The sequence below is a fragment of the Carassius gibelio genome, chromosome A4 (assembly GCF_023724105.1).
Source record: "Carassius gibelio isolate Cgi1373 ecotype wild population from Czech Republic chromosome A4, carGib1.2-hapl.c, whole genome shotgun sequence".
Classification (NCBI taxonomy): domain Eukaryota; kingdom Metazoa; phylum Chordata; class Actinopteri; order Cypriniformes; family Cyprinidae; genus Carassius; species Carassius gibelio.
This window is the reverse complement of record NC_068374.1, coordinates 25,099,848-25,121,015: the sequence shown is the minus strand read 5'-3', so window position 1 is coordinate 25,121,015 and position 21,168 is coordinate 25,099,848. Positions and strand designations below refer to the sequence as shown.

The window sequence follows — 21,168 nt, the reverse complement described above, 5'->3', positions numbered from 1 at the left end:
AACATATAGATATTTATTATGTTATATTATTAAGCGATATGCATTAATATTTGCTACAGTACAAATCGTGGTAGATTCGTCATTAACAGTCAAGAGCTGAAAGGCCACTAGATGGCATTGGCAGTCTTTGATGGCAGGTTGGGAAGATGAAAATGTGTAAAACTTGTCATGTTTTGCAGTTGTCGGTTTCCAATTATTTTTTTTTATTAATAAATTTTTTATCAACCGAATTTTAATATCAGACTGAAGATTGTCGCTATTATGTTATACGCTCGTGCACGATCATGCCCCGAGAGAGTGCGAGCCCCGCGTCATATCCATAGCAACGGACGCAAACACAACAACAGTGCCTCGCGGCTCTCACGCGCTGTCTGGACCATGGACCCTGCACCAGCGTCTTACTACGGACCCCTGGATAAAAACAACCCAGTCCTGTCAGCTTTTCAAAGTGACCTAAAAGAGTTTAAAGCACATATAAAGAAACTTTCAAGCTCACCGAACTACGACTACCGATCTTATTCTAGAGGGTAAGAAATAAACAAGGATAAAAAGCCAAAAAAAATCGAATTTCATCAGCTCTTTGTAGTATATTTAATGTTCTATTATGTTTTTTATATATTTTATTAACTGACAGGTCCACAAAACTGTTTGAAACATGGAACAAGTATAAATCCCGCCTTCCTCCGTCTTATTTCGAAGAGCACCTATTGCAAACAGCAGATTTCCTGCTGAACTCTAAGGTAAGTAACGTTACCTTTTTTAACCACATTTACACTAATTGGTGGTTATATCAAATACATTTAGCAAATGCATTCTATCTTGATTCATTCCATAACACGTTTCCTTTCTATAAATGTTTCTTAATTTCATAAGCTTTACAGGCTTGCTCTCTGGCAGGGGTACAGACTCTATCTGCAGCAGTTTTGCACACTAAGCCCAGAAAGCATTCGAGATGTGGAGCACTTCAGGCAGTCCTTCTTCTCCGATGGTTTTGATTCAAAGAGAGCCCGACTAACGGTTAGAGTTCCTCCCTGAAGTCGACTGTTTTCAATATCATTTTTTTGGCTTCAGTACAATTTCTTTTTGGTTTTCAATGACCTTTGAACTATGTGTCTGTAGTTCCGTGCTCTTCAGGGAGAATGCCAGTGCATCTTCTATTTGGAGAAAGACAGAGGTGCACTGCCAGACCAGAGCAGGGTTCAAAACCTGCTGAGCATCCTGGGATTTCTGCGCATTCTCATGCAGGCTGTTCTGCCTGATGAAAGTTTATGCTGGATCCTGTACAATGGTACTTTCAGTAAGACTTCTGGGTGTAGTGTATCACACTGACAATGAATGGTGACTGTGACTTTTTCTATATTTTCTCAGGCTCGTTACACATGTACAACATATGCAGATTCCTGATGTCAGCAGGCCATGCTTCACAGGTACTCAAAAACATCCCTTTATCTGTGATGTTTTGTTCCACTTTTCAGAACATACACTTCTTGACACCTTTTAGTTCTTTTTTTTTTATTTCTCAAAATTGACAATAAAGATTTTCACACTTACAAAAAAGAAAAATATATTCGTAAGAGAATCCTGTGCATGAGAAACAGGACTGTAAAATAAAGTGCTACCCTTTTTGTTGTCTATTGTTCAGGTTTTAGAGTACTTACTATGGGCATGCACGTGTCTAGAGACCTCTGTTCCTCTGCTGACTGCAAAATTCCTGCCATGGAGGGCCACACTTTACTGTGCTGTTTGTAAATGTTATTTTCATGACTGTGCTTCAGTTCAGGCAGAGGTGAGTTTCACATCAACTTAGCTTTACGACTGATATCAAAGAGCCCATAGGCAATCTGTCCTTCTTGCCTCCTGTTGTGCAATACTGTAGGTGTTTGCTCGCCGAGCCCTCGGCAAGATCAGTGAACTGGCCAAGCTGGAGGAGATGACTGGCTCCCAAGTGTCACTGGAGACCCAACAAGCTTTTAAGGAGGCCACAATAAAAGTAGGAAAATGCTGCCTAAATGAAACAGGTTGTTTTTATTGTTCTTGTATTATAACTACCACGTTTTCATGTCTCTCTTGAATCACGTTATTGCTGCATTAATGGAGAGAAGCTTGCCGTGATGGTGTTTAAGCGTTCAGTATATGAGCCCCGAAGGAAGCCGAAAGGCCTCTTCAGACCCAAACAGAAGAGCAATTTGAAAGAGCTCCAGCAAGTGAGTATTGAGTTTAATAATGCATCTTTTATCTAAGTTCTTCTATAATATTTTCTCTTTTTTGCCCCTCTGTCTCTTCCTTTATATTTCTCGGTAGACTCCATGGCCTCGCACACCAACCGAGCGTATCCTGATGGAGATGTTCGAGGGCAATGCTGCTCGGTTTCTGGCAGTGCTGGAAGCTCTAGAGGACAGCTCTGTCAGGCCTCTGCAGACCGGCATGCCTGAAGAATTCGAGGTCCAGGATGTGGTGCTGGAGCTCATTTCAGCTGGCACGAGCTTATTGTCTGGTACTATTTTTCATCCTCTCTGCCTTCATGCAACAAAATGTCACTTTAAGGCCTGTTCACATTAAGGACGATACCTATAATGATAACAGTAACAATAAAGTTATAATAATCTTAACAGTAACAATAAAGTTATAATAATCTCTCCAGTTGTTGAATGATATCATCCTTATAACAGCCAATCATAATCCATCCTACTATAAAGTGCTTGAGCATTTAAAGTGACAGACGACAAAACTGCAATGTGTGCTTGTCATAAACATAAACATTGTGTTTGTCGTTGTTGATGTGAACTGGCCTTTAGAATTTAAATATCCCTTTTTTTTCCAGGTTTTGGTGATTCTGACCACACTTTTGATGAGAGCCTGTCTCCCTCTGTCAATGCAATCACTCCTACCTCTTCTCTCTTCGACACAGCTGTTGCTGGTTAGTCCTTGCATATAACTTGCAATTTATTCTCTTTGACTCTCATTCGTGTTTATGCATTATATGTTACTCAGGGTCTCTGTTTTGTGTCTTTCAGGAAAGGGTGAGATCGCAGTAGATGCAGCGGTGAAGTTTGTGAAGCAGGTCTTTCGATATGAACAGTGGAGCACATTCAGCCTTCTCTCTTCTGCACTTATATCAGCACTAGCCGTGAGTACTGTGATCTGTGATATGGCTTTAAATATTGGCCAGACTGCTATCTAGTTCTTTTTTCTTGTACTGTTCACAGAACATGGAAGGCAGCACATCTAGGAAGTATGAGCTGGAACTGAAGATTTTGGAGGCCGTGGAGCATTTGATGTCTAATCAAAAAGTTAAATTGATCATGAAAGATGCTGCTTTTGATGGTCCAGCTGGTACTAACAATTTGAGGAATTCACTCATAGCAAAAGACAAGCTAATGATAAATTGTTTTAAATAAAGTTGACTCAGGATTTATTTATTTTTAATTAAAAAATGTTATTTTTTTACTTTTTGGGTTACATAAAATAATTTTTATGTTTTATAGTTATATAAACCAAAGATAAACATAATCTCTCTTTTATTGTTTCATTCCCTTGCAGAAAAGAACATTGTGCCAGCAATCATGACAGAAGAATTTTTCAGTCTTATTCAGACACTTCATGCTTGTGTCTGCAAGACAGACAAGGTCAGATCTTTCTCGCACACTTTCTGAAGAAGTCATGATATTGTTGTTGGTAACCTGACAATGTGTGTGTGTGTGTGTGCGTGTGTGTGTGTGTGTCCAAATAGGATATTCAGCCAGATGCAGACTTGGTGTTGGACATTATGCTCTTCTTTTGGGCTAAATGCAAAACTGTCTTCCAAAGAGCACGGTCGAGACACTATGACCCTGTGCGCTACTTGGGAAGGGTGGCAAACCAAGACCAGGTTATTATTCAAATAAACTAAAGAACTTAAATGCTTATTATGAGAGACGTTTTCAATTTTAAACACAATCATGGAGCTGCTGCTTCATAACATAAGTTGCTGAATCCATAACGTGCGTTTTTTATGTATTGTTTTTCATTAGTGGGTGGAGACCCTGCTTTTGCTGTGTGAAGTGGCCCATGAGCACCAGTTGGCTGAAGTGGACTTCATATTAGTGACTGAAATGACTCTGAGACTGGCCATGGTGCTGGAAAACAGCGCGGACGCCCCGCCACAGTCTGGGAGAAAGACAGGTACCATGTGCCAAGATGAGATTTCAAACAGCAAACCTTCATCTGTATACAAATGATTGAACTATTACAACAGAACAGGTGCTGTAAAAATGACTCATCAAAGATTCCTTGAAATGGGTGCTGAAAATTCAGCTTTGCCAGGACAGGAAAAAAATTGCATTTCAAAATATATTATAAAATAAATCACAATTGTAATATTACTGTTTTTACTGTATTTGAATCAAATAAATGCAGCTTTTGGGAGCATAGGAAAACATTTTAAACATATTTTGAACAATAGTGCAATTTTGCACTTTTAGTTACTGTGTGTATTTACAGTAGGTAAGTATTATTTTGTGCAGTATTTTTTAGTACAGTATTTTTCTTTGTGGTTTTCTTTCTGTAGCCTCCACTGAAGATAGCAGTCAAGAGTCCATCCCTGTTAGAAAATCTGCAAGCTCCCTGTTTATGGTATGTTGTCCCATGAGTAGAAATATTAGATAAAACCCTTTTGAAAGTGGTTCAGCGGCATCAGATTCAACATTTAGAATATAAGCATGTACAATTACCTTAGAAGTTGTGATAGCATTCGAACAAACAACATTGAATGCAGTTTTATGGGAATGTGTCAGGTTTTAACCATAATAAAACTGTAAAACATGTCTGCAGAGGTCCAAAATTGAACAGCTGCAAACTGCGCTGGATTTGGTGGAAAGAGGTGTGGAATGTGTGTCCAGAGGAAGGGCCAGGTCTCTTTATAGGGGTTCTGCTGTCTTTGACGAGGTGTTCACGCAGGCAAGAGCATACCAGGTTTTACTTTGCGCTCTGTTACCTCCTGTTACTGTTGATACAATAAGCATGCTTTATAAAATGTCACATTTCTCTTCAACACAGAAGTTTTGTGACAAGAGTTCCAAGAGCAACAGAGTCCCAGAGAGCAGCAGTACCTCTGACCTTGCCGCCCTTTCCATGGATTTACACCTGGAGTTGCTCACCTTCCAGCACAGACTCGCTCTCAAACTGTCTGATTCCTGGTCAGGTCAGAGAGACGTGCAAACTTTCGACATATCAGTGAAACACGTTTTTATGCATGTCACTGAATCTGTCATATTTGTTCTGCTCAGATGAGATAAGTTTGATGGAGTTTAAGAAGTCACATGCTAACCGCGTACAAGCTTCAGAAACAGTCAGACCTACAGGAGGTGAGTTTCAAAACAATGTAACATTAACATTTTGGCAATAAAACAGGTACAGTAGTTTGTTTTACCCATACTTACTCTTCAACAGACTCTGTTGTCCTTGAAAAAATCAAGAAGAACAAGATCTCTAAGTGTGTTTTCCTAGCACAGAAGGCCCTGTTGGCATTCAGAAAGAATCAGATGAGCCAAGAGACCAAGAAAATACTTGAGGTCAGTATTTCAAACCAACTCCTACCAATTGGTGTCACATCGCATCGGCATAACATGATGTAAACTCTGATTTCATCTTTCAAGGAGGCCACAATGCTAATGGAGAAAGCTGAGCTTGAAGAGAGAAGGTTAGTTAGTTGTGCATTTCCTTCAGATAACCATTTAGAAATGGCAGTGAAGAGACAGCCACCACCAGCCCCAATAGTCCTCTCACGCTCCAACCGCTCCATGACCTTCAAACCTGCACCATACGCCCTGGAGGACGAGGTTGTTGCAACTTCTTTATAAGCACCACTTTGAAATCCATTGATTACTCTTTGTATTTCTTCGCTGGTGTTCAAGTGTAAATGCTGAAAAACATCTCTTTGATTCTGACTAAGGTTTGCTGGTACTGTATTTATGGAAGAGAGGCAGAGGGTGTCAACCTAAAAGTACGACTTAAAGACTGCTGCTTGTGTGGGACTGGAGATATGGTAGGGTTGCTGGTGCTGTGAAATATCAGATCATGAATATGAATATACCTGACTTTTTAAATGTCTGAGTTGTCTCTTCATACTCAGCACCTGGAATGAAATTTGTGTTTCAACCAGACTCCTGCCAGAGGTGGGCATTTATTTCATGTAGACGGCTTGGAACCTGATAAGAAGTACATTTTTGCAGTGGCTGCTTTTAATGCAAAGGGCAAACTGGTGGGTGGTGCCATTGGAGAGACCACCAGGCCTCTACTGGCCTCCCTGCCTCTCCCACTACTAACAACCTGGGCCCACATAGCTCAGGTACATGGATCGATCTTTATTGTGTGCCACCAAAAATAGCCAACCACTTAATGTTAGATTTATGTTGCTTAGGTGGCATATCAGACAGGACTCTACTCCCTTGCCAAAAGAGCTTGCAATGAGCTTTGGAGCCACTTTACTCTTCCCCCAAGTCCAGAGGCAGAACAAGAAGGCTGCCTCGAAGGACTGGCTCAAACAAGGTTTAATAATTAATAATATAATGTAATATAAATGCAATTTATCTTATCTGTTCAATTTGTCATCTATTTTTATTTCATGCAGACTCCTCCCAAAGACCCTGCAGCTTTCTTCTCCTCTCCGAAAGCAGCTGTTTTTCTCCACTATTTTCATCCAGACAGATATTCACATCCTAGAGGGGGCGTTATTCTGTGACAGCATCTGTGATGGGGGGCCTTTGATCTGGGGCCAGGTTAGTGAACAGACAAGAGTGAAGAAAGTGAATCAGCCTTATGATGGTTTATATATTAAATCAGAACTGATAATAAAACCCAGTTAATTCACCGTAATTGTTGTATATCTGCTCTGTCTGCCCGTCCATCGCAGGAGGCCAGACTGGCAGAGTGTGAACGTATGCTGGTGGCCATTGATCTTGCTCTGCACCTCAGTGACACTGGTGGCGCCCTGCAGGCTGTAGTGAGCTGTTACGGCCTTCTCACTCCATTAATCTTCAACCAGATACCTTCAGAGCCGGGCATAGAGGTGACTACTTTTATAAATGTGCTAGAGATAACGATAAAATATGCCAGTGTGTAAGCCTGTCTGTTCAGTCCTATTAGGTTTTTGTCTGAAAGATTTGAATGTTTGATTAGTTTTGGTTGGGTCGAGGAGAAACATTAGTCAGGAGTTCCATAATTTCATTTTCAGACAATTGTTTATATGATGGCTTTGCCATAGCAAAGGTAACTTTAGATGCTTCATTGCATCTGTGTGTTTCAGGTATTGCTGAAGTGCTTTACAGTGCTGCTGGAGATTCCAGAAGTCCTCAAGCAGAAGCGGCCTGTTGCCACCACAGAGTCCCTGGAACACATGGTCGCCTGTTTGACATATTATTTAGCCAAGGTAATAATTACATAATGCTCACCTGTTAAGAAAAAAACATAAATATCTTTACTGTCACTTTTGATAAATTCAGTGTTTCCTTAATGTGTAAAAGTTAAATGAACTTCTTTTTTTTCCTCTAAAAAAGAAAACAACTTTCTGACTTCAAACTTTTAGTAGTGAATTTGTGTTTCATCCAGCATCCTGTAGATGTCACCTTCACCAGAAATGGCTATGTTTGCACATGTCACAGCTGTTCGATGTGTTTCTGTCTGCTTTTAGAGCTTGCGCTCCACTCAGGGGAGTCATATGGCATCATCTGTGTTTGAGCTGGGAATGAGGCTTCTTCAGGAGATCACTGAGCCCTCACAGCAACCCGCCAAAAAAACATCATCTGTGGAGCTGGATGGGGTGTGTGATGTGTCTTGGTTATCACAGACCATCTTCTTTAATAAATATTAATGTCAGTGCATGTGTGTTTGATTTGCAGAAGAAGACAGCTGCCAGCCATGATGAGGGGCCAAGCGAGCAGCTAAAGGTTTTAGAGGTCATGAAAACCAGGATTACAGAAACATTAGGAAACCGTGATGTCACTTCCTGTAACAAAACAGGTCCATCTTTTTTTTTTCTCTCATGTGTTAGATCAGTAAGTCAATGTGTAAACAAAAATATTGTAAACAATAAGTAAAAGGTATGTTATTTGGCTTTCGGAGCAGGGTCTGATGGATGTGAGCTTACTGGACAGGAAGACCCTGTCGTACTCTATATGGTGATTGAAAACAGCCCCCTCCAGCATGCTTTTAAAGAGGGTATGTAAAAAAACACATACTACAGAAAATCTGATTCACTGATTGAGCTATAATACACTCATTTTGTATATTTGCATGTGTGTGTGATTGATTGATCTAGTGATGAAGTTCAAGCAGAAGTCTTGTTTTCTGGAGTTTGTTGTGCACTTACTCAAGAAAGCCCTGCTAGAAGATGAGCTGGATCTGGTGTTGCAGTGGGAGCAGGACATCTTCAACTGGCTCAGCAGGTGTGTGTTTATGTAGTCCATGCTTGCAAACAGTGAGTAGGTGTTTTGTGTTAAATTTTTTAGCTTTCTGTATTATTTCTAGACGTGATGAGGCTTTGTTTGGGCTAAAGAAGCACTCAGGTCTTCCAGGGGAAGAGTTTAAAGACTTCACAGCCTCTGTGATTGAGTACAATACCAAAGTAAGCTTCTGTTTCATAAAATGTGTTAACGTATTGCGACACATTAGAACACATTTACACATATTAAATGCATGTTCTCTTTCATTTTATAAACACCCTGAATCTATGTTTCAGAAACAAAAAGATGGCACATTTTGGGATGGCAGGAAGTTGCTACAGAAGAAACTTTTGATTGCATTCAAGAGCCAAAACTCTGAAAGGTAAAACAGCATTCAAAATAATTAAATATTCCATCTTAAATTTTTTTTAAATGTACACTAACATTCAATTGTGTGGATTATGTAATTTTTTTTTAAATGTCTTTGAAATAATCTCTTATGCTCCAAAAAGCTGCATTTTCTTAATACTGTATTTCTTTAAAAGCACCCTAAACGTTTTAATGCTAGTGTATGTGATTACATCTTTAAAACTTTATCTGTATTTGCCGTTGTGTCTCTCAGAGAGGTCAGAGCTGTGGACATCCTCCTAAGTAAACTGGCTGCTCTTATCAGAAGACATCAGCGGTGCTGGAAGCTGAGGCAGATGCGCTCAGAGGATTCACTGTGGCGTTGCCATGTCAATCTGAGTCTGGCTTGTGCCCACCTAGGCCTGCTGAAGAGGAACCTGGGACCACCTCCAAAGCTCTGGTAGTTAGATCCAAAAGCAAATCTGAAAACTGAATAATGCCAAATAATCAATAGTGATGTCAGTTTGGGTCTTCAACCTCAAGCTGATCTTAATATCAAGTCTGTTTTTCTGTTCTGTTAATAACTCTCTGATTATTGTTTTCTCTGAACCAGTTTTAGTAAAACTTGAGCTTTGTTTGATCCTTTCCAGTTTCAGTCATCTTTCGCAGTCTTTCTTTTCTCTGGCTCACTGTGGAATGTTGATTCTGTGGAAGAACGTTCCACAGCACATCAGACCACCTGAACTGACGCTTCCAAATCCCAAAGCTGTACCCCGTCCTGCAAGCCGTGCTCACACAAAAGCTGTTGAACACAAAGTTAAAGACACTAATCAAGGTGGGTTAAAGTCTCTTTAGCTTGAGAGCTCTACACTGTTGTGACAGAATCTACACTGTTGCTCACTGTTGTCTTCAGGGTCTCATGATCCTTCAGAAATAATTTTAACATTATATTTTTGGTGCTCATGAAACATTTCTATCATCATTGATGAAATCAGTTTTTAAGGATTCTTTGATGAATAAAATGTTCAAACAAATTTATTTGAATATTGTTTTATGTAATTCTTCAGACATTGAAAAAAGTATTTTGAATGATAGTGTAGATCATTACATGTAGATGCAGTATAGGATTGTCCTGCTTTACGTTACATCCTCAGGAGAACCAAATACCAGTGACGAGGAGTTCAGCTCTGCAGATAGTGACGTGGAAGATGAAGCGGACTTTCGGCATACTCGCGACTCTAAAGCTGTCAGCGCTCCCGCTCATCAAACCCCGTCTCAGTTACTGGACACACTCAACAAAGCCTCTGTACACATGCGCAGAGCTATGGTAAATTACATTTCATTTAAATAGTCATAATTTGCCATGCACTTTATCTCGCCATTCTAATGACGACATCCCATTTTTTTCCACTAGGTGCTGGCTCATCGGTGGGGGCACTGGACAACTTTACAGTGGGCTTGTAGGACTCTCTGGGACCAATCCAGCACATTGGCCCTGATGTTGGAGCATGCCCAAGGCCCTGTTGCCCATGCCAGACGGCTGACGATAGAGCAGCTGTATACAGTGATCACTCCTCTACTAGTACTGGCCTCAGATCTTCTCATGGACATGATGGAAAAGCTGAAGGTTAATCCACATCACTTCTAGAGCAGATCTCAACCTTATTGAATTCAAGGCCCAATGTCTAACACATTGTTCAAAGGCCCTCTACATAATAAAAGAGGGGGAGGAATATGATTCCAGTATGCATTTTATTTTAATTTAATTGTATTTTATTTATTTATTTATTAAGATATTGAGTTACTTAATTAATCACTTTAGGTATCTATTAATTATTTAATTATAATCATGTAATTTTTTTCAGTCATCCTGTGACTCACTTAAAAGTTGTCAATGGGATGCTTGATAATGATTGGTCTTTTGCACCATTTTTATTTTTATTTTCTAGATGTGGAATGTTTATGATGATCAAGATGCAGAGCTTGAGGCTAGTCTGCACTTCTCCAGCCCAATGGATGACGGGACAGTGATAGATCTGCGCTGGCTGAGGACTCTGGTCCTGCACACATTAGAGCTTCTGTACTATCAGGCCAAGTGGGAGAATCTAGTCCACCTCGCCCTAATTTTTAATACATTTACACGGTATGCTGATAACTTACTGATATCAGCCTGTGCAGTATTCATTTGTATACTTGCTGAAAGTATACAAGCAATTGAAATGTATATATGAGTATAAATCCTTTTAAAAAAAGTGTAGCTATTGAAAAACATTGCGTTATGGGTTTTAGGGAGCGCTACTCTCACATGGTAACACCTGTTCTGGTGCATGCTCAGAGGAGACTGTTGGATAGGATCAGCTGTTTTGGGGGCCCTCCAGCTCCTCAACCTCACTTCACCTACACTGAGATGATCTCTGGAGAAAAGGTACGGATAAATGATCACATACACAACATTCTGATTAACTTTGACATGCAGTGCTTAACATTTTGAGTTCACAGCCTGTTCTTAATGTGTTAAAATGTGACTGACATCCATAGGTGACCTGCAGGAATTATGCAAGCAGGCTGTTACTGTTCCCCTGTGGAAGAGGTCAGATTATGATCACTGCAAATGATGCTGAACCAGAGCCCAAGGAACTTGCAGGTACAAAGTAGGACTGCCAGGTTCCATTTATTTTCTGATTAATTTACCATTTTGTGCATATTCCATATCAAGTCAAGTCTGCTTTATTGTCAATTTTTCCACATGTACAATACATACCTACAGAGAATTGAAATTGTGTTACCCTTGGTGTGTACAGATAACACTAACAGTAGAACATTAAATACAGAGAATAAAATAATAAGATATAAAGTACAACTATACAAATATACAAATAGGTCATGTAAAAGAAAGATAAGTCAAGCAGTACAAGGCACATGGCAGATAGAATGCAAACCAGTGATACTGAGGTTCATAGTTCAGTGGTGCATGAGGAAAAAGAGGGGAGTGGGGGCAAGGTTGGGAGGGAGTTCAGCTTCCTGTCAGCCTGATGGATGGAGCTGTCCATCAGTCAGCTGGTCCTGGCCTGGAGACTCTCGATGGTGCCTCTATAGAATGTGCACATGATGGGGGCCGGAGCTCTGGCTCTTCTCAGTTTGCGGAGGAAGTAGAGAAGCTGCGTGCTTTCTTGGCCAGTGCTGCGGTGCCAGTGCTGCAGTGCATGAATATCATATTCGGGTCATTATACATGATTATGCTAAATGTGTAATTAATTTTTTTAAAAGACCTCATGTGAGTCTTGTGTGCTTTATAATTTACTATAGATGTGAAGAGAGCCATGTGTCTGGTGTGTGTACCGTTGGATGTAGAGGACACACTGCACTGTTTCAGAGATACACTGGAGAAAAGAAATCACACACTGCTGACTTTTCAGCACAGCCGAACTCTACTCCTGCTGCTACTGGCAGACACACAGCACTGTAAGTCTTACACACAGTTTGTCTTGTTTTTAAAGACAGCCATTCTTTTTTCAGCAAGGACGTATTCAGTCAGTAAAGGCATTTGTAATTTCAATTCCTCAAAGAATCATGAAAAAAGTGAACATTACTTGAAGAGACTTTCATATTACATTATACATAAATTAGAAAAAGTCAGAACCATAAACGTCATTTACTTCTAAATTGAAAATTGCTATTTTAAAAACACTTTTGGTTACTCAAGTCTGTGTTTTCAGGACTTTAAACTATAATACACAACTATATAAACTATATAAAACTGTATTTTCTTTATATTTTCAATCACACTCTTGACATGTGGCCTCAGCATATGTTGAGGTGCCATTTTCTAAAGAGCCCAGCGGTGTACAGCAGGGAAAAGTGGAATTCAGCATTGCAGCCAGCACCCTGCCAGGCATCAGCCCTCCAGACTTCTCTGCAGAGGACTTCAGCTCTCTGGGCTCAATTTACACCACCACCCTGCCACCATCACAGCTCCAGACTGTTTTCTCTTCCTACAACAATGCTATTAGTGAGGACCGATCGGAACATTGACAACTTACAAGCAGAAATTGTTCACGAGCAAGCTTTTCTAATACAGATATGTTGTTTTGTTGTTTCATGCAGAATATCTTCAAGCAAATAAGTACAACTCCCTTCAGGTGCAAGCACTCCATGACCTTGGAAACCTGCATTTCTACAATGGAAATCGAAAGTATGATGCGTTCACAGCATTACTTTCCTGCAATTATTCTATATTAATTACAGAAGTTGTACTGTATATGTTTACACTACTTTGTAGATGTTTTATACTTTGTACTTTGAATTCTGTACCATTATTTTTGGTCAATTTACTGCATCCTTACTAAATTTTTATCATAAAATAAATCTTATGGACCACAGACTTTTGAATGGAAGTGTAGGTGATCAAAAACAAACAAGGACAAAAATTAATTCTTCATTTATTTGTGTTTGTTTATGTTTATGTATAGATCTGCACACGCTTTCTGGAGTAAGGCTTTGGACTGTGCTCTGCAAAGCTCTGGAGTTCTGGAATCTTGGGATGGTGACTCATGGGGCAGCAGCTCCTCTCAGGACACCCTGCAGCATGCTGGGATATGGGGCTGCCTCCAGGGAGCTTTGCTTTCAGCCAAGATTGCACAGTAAGTGAGAAACCAAAAAGTGTATTTGTCACTGTGCTCCATCACAGCAGTATGATTTCTCCTTTAATAACAGGCACATTCTGACTTCCAACATCGATCAGCGCACAAAGTGCTGCCTTCTCTGTGGCAAACTCTTCAAGGTGAAAATTGAGTTGTTTTTCTTAGAGTTTGGTAAAAGGCCTCTGTTTTAAACTCAGCTAATGAGGAAATTATGAATAGTAGCACCAATATTAAAAATAAAATTTAATAAGGTCATATGCTTCACAGTGTCTGCTGATGGCTTCTATGCCCCATCCGATGACGGACTTGGCATACTCCACGTACTCTGTGGAGACGGAGCTGATCCCAGGTATCGACCTTTTCTCTGAGCCCAATCGGGGGAATCTCGGTAGCACTGTTGCCAGTTTGTCTTTTCTCTGCCACTGGCTGTATACCTCAGGACATCTTCTCAAGGTACCAGAGCAACACTCATTTACACTTACGTTAAGATGGTTAGAGCAGCATTTGTGCATTTTACAGCTGATGTCTATTCCATCTTAATATTCAACTCATCATCCTTCAGGTTCTTCCTGTGCTGGCTCTGTACCTGTATGTCGCCAGAACAGTTTGTCGTGATCTGCACCTCACTGTCACATGCAGAATACTGAAGGTTTGAAAGATGTTGTTGTATATTCTTGTACATCTTGTAAATCTGTTTTTTCAGTGAATGTGTCTGTCTATTTGAGTCTGTTGAGTTGCCATTGAGTTTGTGTGTGTATACAGGTAAAGGTATTGACAGAATTGGGGGCCTTCACTGAGGCATGTAAAGAACTCAGCAGTCTCTCATTTGGCAAGGAAATCCCTGTACCCCATGGATGCCTCAGAACAGAGAATCCATTTTTGGTAAAGCAGCATAAGCAATATAAAATACCCAGATGACAAAAGCTATACATGCTATTATCTTTTTCATAGTAAAATGTATAATTGCTTGTGTATAATATGTAATTGATATTTCAAATCAGTATTGTTCTTTTGAACATTTTATTTATCAAGGAGTGCTGAAAAACGTTTTACAGTTCCCACAAAAATATTAAGCAGCACAACTGTATTCAGCATTAGGTCATAAGAAAGGTTTCTTGAGGACCACATCAGCATATTAGAATGATTTCTGGAGTATCATATGACTTTGAGGACTGAAGTAATGGCTAATGAAAAATCACAATAAATCCCACAGGCAAAGGAAATATTTACTGAAGGGAAACCGCTGTTGGATCCTTCCAATCTTCAAGTAAGTTTACAGATCAACACATCAAGTCATTGACTACATACTGTACTGTTGTAAAAAGCATAAAGCTGGTGTGATCGCTTACTCAGGTGCTGGATGAAGTGGTCAGTAGGAGGCCCAGTAAAGACATCATGGCTCTCTATGGCTCAAGGTTAACCAGGCGACTCCTGATGGCCAGAGTTCATCTCATTTTGGCCATATGTAGTACTATACATGACCTGCCTGAGCCACTGACAACAGGTATCATTTCAGTACTAGTTTATTATGGCCAATTACAGATTATACATTTCAATGATAAATTCACACATTACTAAAATATTTTCATTAACCCACAGAGTCATCTCAAGAGAAGTCATCTAGCACTTCCTGTTTGCCTGATGTCTCCAGCAGTGACAACTCCAAGGGTCTCCAGCTCAGTGCCAGGAAACTCACATTAGGAGAAGTCAAGGTGCTCCATTTTACTGTTAAAGCCTTTCCAACTATTTTTTTGTTAAATTGTTCTTCCAGATCTAGAACATTATTTGACCCTATAGCATTAATAGCAGTCAAATATGAAGTTATAAGCACAAATATAAATGCATCTACCCAATGCCAAGAACATTAAGGACAAAGTGAAAATAATGTCTCTTTATTGCCCCATTTAGGCCATACTTCTAAAAGAAGCACATGCTCTGGTTAGTCCTGAGCTCTTTACCCCAGATCCGCTGAGCACCGATCCTGAAGAAATGGAGCTGGCAGTGGAGATCAGACTGTTAATGTCCAATATCAACATGCAGCAGGGCAGAATGGCTGCCAGGTAGTGCAGAAACTTAAATCATGAAGAAGAGTGCATGTTTGTGTAGTTGTGTGGGTGTCTATGTACACTACTGTTACAAAGCTTGGGCTCTGTCTGATTTATTTTTTTATTTTTTTAAAGAAATTAGTAGTTTTATTAAGCATGGATGCATTCGTTTATTCAAAATTACGAGACTTTTATAATGTTCCAAATAAAGATTCTTTTTTAATTTTCACTTAATTTAAAATTCACTGAAGAATCCTGAAAAAAATTATCATGATTTCCACAAAAATATGGAGCAGTGGAAGTAATGGCTGCTAAAAGATCAGCTTTGCCATCACAAAAAATAAATTACATATTAAAATATATTAATGTGGATCGGTATGACAAAGCAGTTACTTTAAATTATGTTGTTGATCAAATAAATGGAGTCTTGATGGGCATATGAGCAGATGAGTCTTTGAAAAGCATTTAAAATCTTAACCGGCCTGAAACTTTTTATGGTATTGAATGTCTCGGTATGCAGGCACGTATAGAAGTTTGAACCCATTGTAAAACTATACGTCTTTCCTCTCTATTGTAGTGCAGATTTGTCAGTGTCTGCTTTGAGGCTCCTTCAGGGGTCTCCTGTGTTTCAAAGTGATTTCCGCCCGCTGCCTCCTCCCGGACCACCCTCCTCTGCTTTCAGACGACCCAGAGCCAAAGCACAACAGGCAATAATCAACCTCTGATTTACTTCCAGAAATTCAGTGCTTAATTCAGATCTTGTGTCATCCATGCTCTAAAGGACAGATTCAGTTTCATTCGACTTTTATCTCTTTGTCTTTTTCTCTACAGACAAGCTCTGGGGACGCAAAGTCTGTTCTCAGTCTCAATAGCGGAGGTGTTCCAGAAGAAGTGGAAGCGAGAGAACGCATGGATCTCCTTTTCTGGTTGCGCTGTAGGCTGGCAGTGGTTCGCTCCCTCGTAGGCCATATCCCTGGAACTGCAATCTGTTCCGGTTAGCTGCCTTGCGAAGCTTAATGCGGTAGAATTGGTATTTGGTGTTTGACAGCTTGCGTTTGTTCGTGCAGGTGCAGACAGCAGTGCAGAGGCGCTCCGACTTCTGAAAGAAGGTCTGGAGGAAGCAGAGGCCTGGGGAGACCCTGACTCTAAAGCCCTGCTGCTCCTACAAGGCGTCCAACTTAATACACACCGTGGCAGACCCAGAGAAGACAGCACGTCCATGCTACAGGTCAGTAGTTTGTTATGACAGTTGATTCTGACGCTGTGCTATTTGACTGTTTCTGTTGGATGATGACCTGTGTGTCTGTTTAGGAGATTGTGAGCTTGTTATCCGGACGCAATGCTCTATCTCTGCGCTCTCAGATGACTCTAGCTGAGGCTGCGTTACTTCTTAGTGAGCTGAGAGGAACAGGAAGCCAGACTCTTCACCTGCTCACACAGAAACTACTGCAGCAACAGGTTTCGGATATTATGCTCGAAATGTTTGGTGAAGCATTACACAAGAGTAGATAATCAGGTGCACTTCACCTTTGTTGTAATCTAAAGACAGTAAAGATCTGAGAAAGACGTAGAGTTTCTAGAACAGGTCATTTTGAACATATAAGAACAACAACATTAAATGCATGTTTGACATATTTTGAAGTGGTAATATTGTTCTTTGTTTTCAGCTCTGTGCCTTTGGAGAGTCCATAGGTCTCAAAAAAGGAGGGGAGGTGGAACTACTAGCTGGCCTAAAGAATGTTTATCTTCCGCAGCTTCCCCTGCTGGCCAAGGCAACCATGCGGATCGGTATGACAACTGCATAGCCTGATAGTCCTCTAACATTACACTCTTTAAGTGTTCAACTTGTGCAGTAAACTTAGAACTGCTCAGAACTGCTTAACATATAGAAACTTTGGTTTATAAATAGCCTTAGGTGTGCTATTCCTTTTTAGTTTTTTTGTTGAAAAAATGTTTAGAATTAAAATTGTTATATGATATTTTATATCTAAATTGTGATTAGATTTCTTTATTATATCATTTTGCATACTGAGTCATCATTTGTCTTAATTGTAAGCATTTAGTCTACATAGAATTAAATGTCAAACCTAAACCTAATCTAAAACTTTAACAATTCTTTTGCTAAGCCATGGGCATTTCTTTTACAAAATGCAAGCTGAGTTTCTACTGTGATTTTGCCGCATATTGATTCTGTTTGTTCCAGGTCACTCTTTGGCATTGCAGGCCTTGTCAAGTTCCTCTGAAGGAGGTGAGGAACCCTGGAGGCCCTTAATATCTGCTCAAGAAGTTCTGCAGTCTGCGCTCAGCATCTCTCAGGCCTCTGCCAACAGAGACCACCAGCTGGAGGCTGATATCCTCTACTGCACAGGTGACCAGTATGGAGTGATCTTTATATCTAGCGTCTTGTCTTGTGCACCAGTAATAATCGCAGATGGTCGATCGTTTGTGTTTGCAGGAGTAGTGGGCAGACGTCTTATTTCTATGCAAAAATCTGATCCTCAGAAAGTCCTAGAGGCCTTTTTTGGGTGTTTAACCACATTTAACTATACTCTTAGCCAAAGCTTGCGGTAAGTTGTTTTACTAAAGTTCTCCTCTAATTCTGTTCATACATGACTCACATTTTGTGTATGTGAATATTTCAGGTTGACACACAAGTGCTACCTGGAAATGGCTTTGATATACTTGCAAGAGTGCGAGCAGATTACCCCACCCCCTAAACATCAGACTCCTCCCCCCTCACCAACATATGATGAGTCCAGCAAGGTGCTATAAACTGACAGAATTTGAGGATAACAGCAGTGTACCTCTGTGATATTTATGCATCTGTGTGTGTGGTTTTCGTAGGAAACAGTCAGAGAGACCTACCTACTGCTAAGCTGGATTTGTTTGAGGATGGCTTTGAAGGTGTGTATGGACATCATCCACACATCCGAATGAAGTTTGTTCAGAAAGGATTTATCCTCATTTTATCCTTTTGCTTTCTAGACATCAGAAGTTATTGGCAAATGTGGCCATTCGCATGGATTTACTCACGTTACAGAAGGCCCTGTACCCCTTTCTGCAACTAAAGCCCTGCCTGACTTTGCATTGAATGATCTCTTTCACCCCTGTGGTAACATCTAACCCAAAATTCAGTATTTAGTTTTGCATTAGACATAGGATTTTAGGTCTTGTGTTAGATTCTTGCTTTGAATCAGATGAAGTAGACGTAACCGTCCAAAAGTTTGGGGTCCGTAAGATTTTTAAATATTTTTGGAAGCAGTATTTTTGAAAAAGTAATATTGTGAAATATTATTACAATTTAAAATTATTGATTTATTTTTGAATATATAGATGTGATTTATTCATGCGAAAAGCAATCGTCACTCCAGCCTTCCAGTGTCACATGATCCTTCACAAATGATTCTAATATGCTGATTTGCTGCTCACATTTGTTATTATCATCAATGTTGAAAGCAGTTGTGCTGCTTTAGTATATTTAGGAGTCTTTGAAGAATAGAAAGTGAACAAAAGTATTCATTTCTAAATACGTACATGACGTTCTCATCTCATTGGCAGGGGGGCTAGAAAACCCTGAGAACTGTGTCACCAATCCCGAGGCATTCATGGATGCTGAGCATGAGATTAACAAAAGGAAATGCCCTCATCTGACCTGGGTTCATATGTCCCGCTACTACATGCACTTAAACAACCTCCTACAGGTCTCTTCACAACCAGGTACAGCACAAGCAACTAAGGCTTTTTCATTCAGTACATTAAACAATCAATAAATCTACTCTGTGAAAGCATTTGTACTGTATATATATATATATATATATATATATATATATATATATATATATATATATATGTTTTGGTGTAATTGGCTTCTATTCAGGAGCAGTGCAGGGTGTTGATGGGCTGCTGTCCATGTCCGGTGATCCCAAACTTGCTCTCAGACTGTCCCAGTTACACACCTTCTTCAGCCGTCACCAACCCTCCTACAGAGATCAGTGGGCCGTTCCTGATCCCCCTGCAGATGTAATACTGAGGCCTCAGCGAATACAGGTTTCTGTTCACACATGCATTACCTGTTATATAATAATGATAACAGAAAAAAATGAAATTGTTATTGTTGTCTGTCTCCTAAGCCTTGCCAGCATGGGCAGCCATTGTCAGATCTTTACCCCTGGGCCAGCACTGACATCCAGGAACTGATCATCCAGTGGTACAGACCCACGTCAGAGAACAACACGGTAGTCAGACCCTCAAGTGTTTACGAATTATTTGAACTCATGTTTTTTTTTTATTCTAGTCCTTTAGAGTAAGTTTTTTGATCTGCTTATCCTTTTATTTCAATTGAAAAGTTGTCTCAGTCATAAACATCAGTTCCTGAGCAGTGTTGTATTTGATGTCTTCAGATTCTGCTTCTCTTTGCTGTAAATAATGCTCCTCTATCAGCAATGAGCCCTACTGCAGATGTAGTGGCAGTACTACAGGCTGGACAGAGAGCGATCTGTTTGGACAGGTATAAGTTATGTTTATCTATCCAAAGACAAACCTTATTTTGTGTTGGATTCCACTTGCTAAGATAATGCTCATGGACACAATATTCCAGTATTTAAAGGCCATGAAGAGTCACTGTTTTTACAGAGCACATTTTTGGCAGGAAGGGAACGATGGTTAAGAATTACCAATTTTTTTGTGCATTTGATTTAAGTGTTAGTTAACTGAGTTTAGTTTACTGTTATTGCTCCATCCAGGCTGAAGGCCGTTCATGCCCTGCTGAGCTCAACATGTGAAGAGGTTGATGGGCATGTTTCACCCTCCACCAACTCGGCCGCCTCCTTCAGCCCACAAGAAGAAAAGGAGCAGAAAACGTCTACCTCCACCCCACACCGACAGGTTTCTCCGAGTCCTAAATCACCATGCTGTACTTTTTACACTAACCCTAAATGAAGAGTACCCTGTATTTACCTCTATTTGAAATTCACCTACAATGGTTTGTTTCAGGAAAAGTTTTTGGAGAAAACCACACACATCTGCTCCGAGATCCAAAATTTACTGAAGCCCGATTTCAATTCAGCCACCATTACAGAGGTGAAGTGTCACACTGTCATATATATTCTAAACATTCTTAGTTTAGCATAATTTATATACTCATATATTTAACGTTTTTAATGTATTTTCAGTTTTCAATTCAGTTTTATTATTTTAGTAATTTTATTGTTCTTTTTTATATATTTTAATTTTTTATGCCGTTTTAGTACTTGAAACTTATTTCTGTTAGATGCCAAGGCAACATTCCTAATTATTAAAGTTATTTAGGTTTAGGTTTTTCATCTAATATTTATATTTCAATGAACGAAACCCTATTTAAAAAGTTTTAATCTGTCAACAATAACAACAGCAATTCGAACATGTGTTGTTATGATTGGAGAAAACCTCCTGACAGACGTGTGTGTGATTCCGTCTCGAATGCTTTACTGTACCCACACAGATGCCCTTTGACCCAAGCATGCAGACTCTTCCGAACCTGGAACGCTGCTTTAATCCTGCAACCGGCGGCACACTGCAAGACACAGCCATCATTGCATGGCTCCTCTCGCTTCTGAGATAAAACCCATAGCCTTGATCTGCCCTAGCTTGATAAGATAAAACCAAATTCCCCAACTACTCCTATTTAATATACTATACACAAAATGTAAATGTTTTAACACTAAATAAAGAGGAAAACAC

At 39.9% G+C, this 21,168-nt stretch overlaps 1 protein-coding gene across 3 annotated transcripts; it reads left to right on the top strand.

Moving 5' to 3' along the window:
• Nucleotides 1-29: 29 nt before the first annotated feature.
• On the top strand, nt 30-21,168 carry cfap54 (cilia and flagella associated protein 54). 3 transcript variants are annotated; one of them, XM_052577872.1, is made up of 69 exons: nt 30-527; nt 635-740; nt 874-1,017; nt 1,120-1,288; nt 1,369-1,427; nt 1,643-1,786; nt 1,877-1,990; nt 2,103-2,204; nt 2,302-2,494; nt 2,822-2,917; nt 3,015-3,127; nt 3,207-3,333; nt 3,541-3,626; nt 3,731-3,868; nt 4,011-4,161; nt 4,547-4,611; nt 4,810-4,950; nt 5,035-5,179; nt 5,265-5,342; nt 5,428-5,549; nt 5,634-5,816; nt 5,930-6,022; nt 6,140-6,325; nt 6,398-6,525; nt 6,608-6,755; nt 6,890-7,045; nt 7,283-7,405; nt 7,667-7,795; nt 7,875-7,995; nt 8,101-8,193; nt 8,294-8,420; nt 8,503-8,599; nt 8,714-8,799; nt 9,040-9,225; nt 9,416-9,600; nt 9,920-10,092; nt 10,180-10,392; nt 10,715-10,908; nt 11,055-11,190; nt 11,304-11,409; nt 12,072-12,227; nt 12,571-12,774; nt 12,870-12,957; nt 13,235-13,405; nt 13,479-13,545; nt 13,673-13,858; nt 13,968-14,054; nt 14,168-14,287; nt 14,619-14,672; nt 14,759-14,909; nt 15,005-15,117; nt 15,314-15,465; nt 16,028-16,157; nt 16,282-16,444; nt 16,518-16,678; nt 16,762-16,908; nt 17,118-17,238; nt 17,654-17,818; nt 17,906-18,017; nt 18,093-18,213; nt 18,295-18,354; nt 18,436-18,562; nt 19,009-19,167; nt 19,328-19,497; nt 19,590-19,685; nt 19,851-19,957; nt 20,193-20,334; nt 20,443-20,529; nt 20,930-21,168. In XM_052577872.1, exons 1-69 carry the CDS (start codon nt 262-264, stop codon nt 21,047-21,049), a joined length of 9,159 nt encoding a protein of 3,052 aa, XP_052433832.1. In that variant the 5' UTR covers nt 30-261; the 3' UTR covers nt 21,050-21,168. The 3 variants fall into 3 exon arrangements, with proteins under 3 accessions (XP_052433832.1, XP_052433823.1, XP_052433841.1); XM_052577863.1 differs by having other exon boundaries at nt 19,581-19,685; XM_052577881.1 differs by lacking the exons at nt 17,654-17,818; nt 17,906-18,017; nt 18,093-18,213; ... (7 more) ...; nt 20,443-20,529; nt 20,930-21,168 and having other exon boundaries at nt 16,762-16,966; nt 17,118-17,240.

Excerpts from the sequence above, each read along its gene's own strand:
- cfap54 (XM_052577863.1), top strand. The coding sequence starts at position 262 with ATGTTATACGCTCGTGCACGATCATGCCCCGAGAGAGTGCGAGCCCCG. Across the intron at positions 6,526-6,607 it reads GAAGGACTGGCTCAAACAAG|ACTCCTCCCAAAGACCCTGC; the intron begins GTTTAATAATTA and ends TATTTCATGCAG. Across the intron at positions 20,530-20,929 it reads ATTCAGCCACCATTACAGAG|ATGCCCTTTGACCCAAGCAT; the intron begins GTGAAGTGTCAC and ends GTACCCACACAG.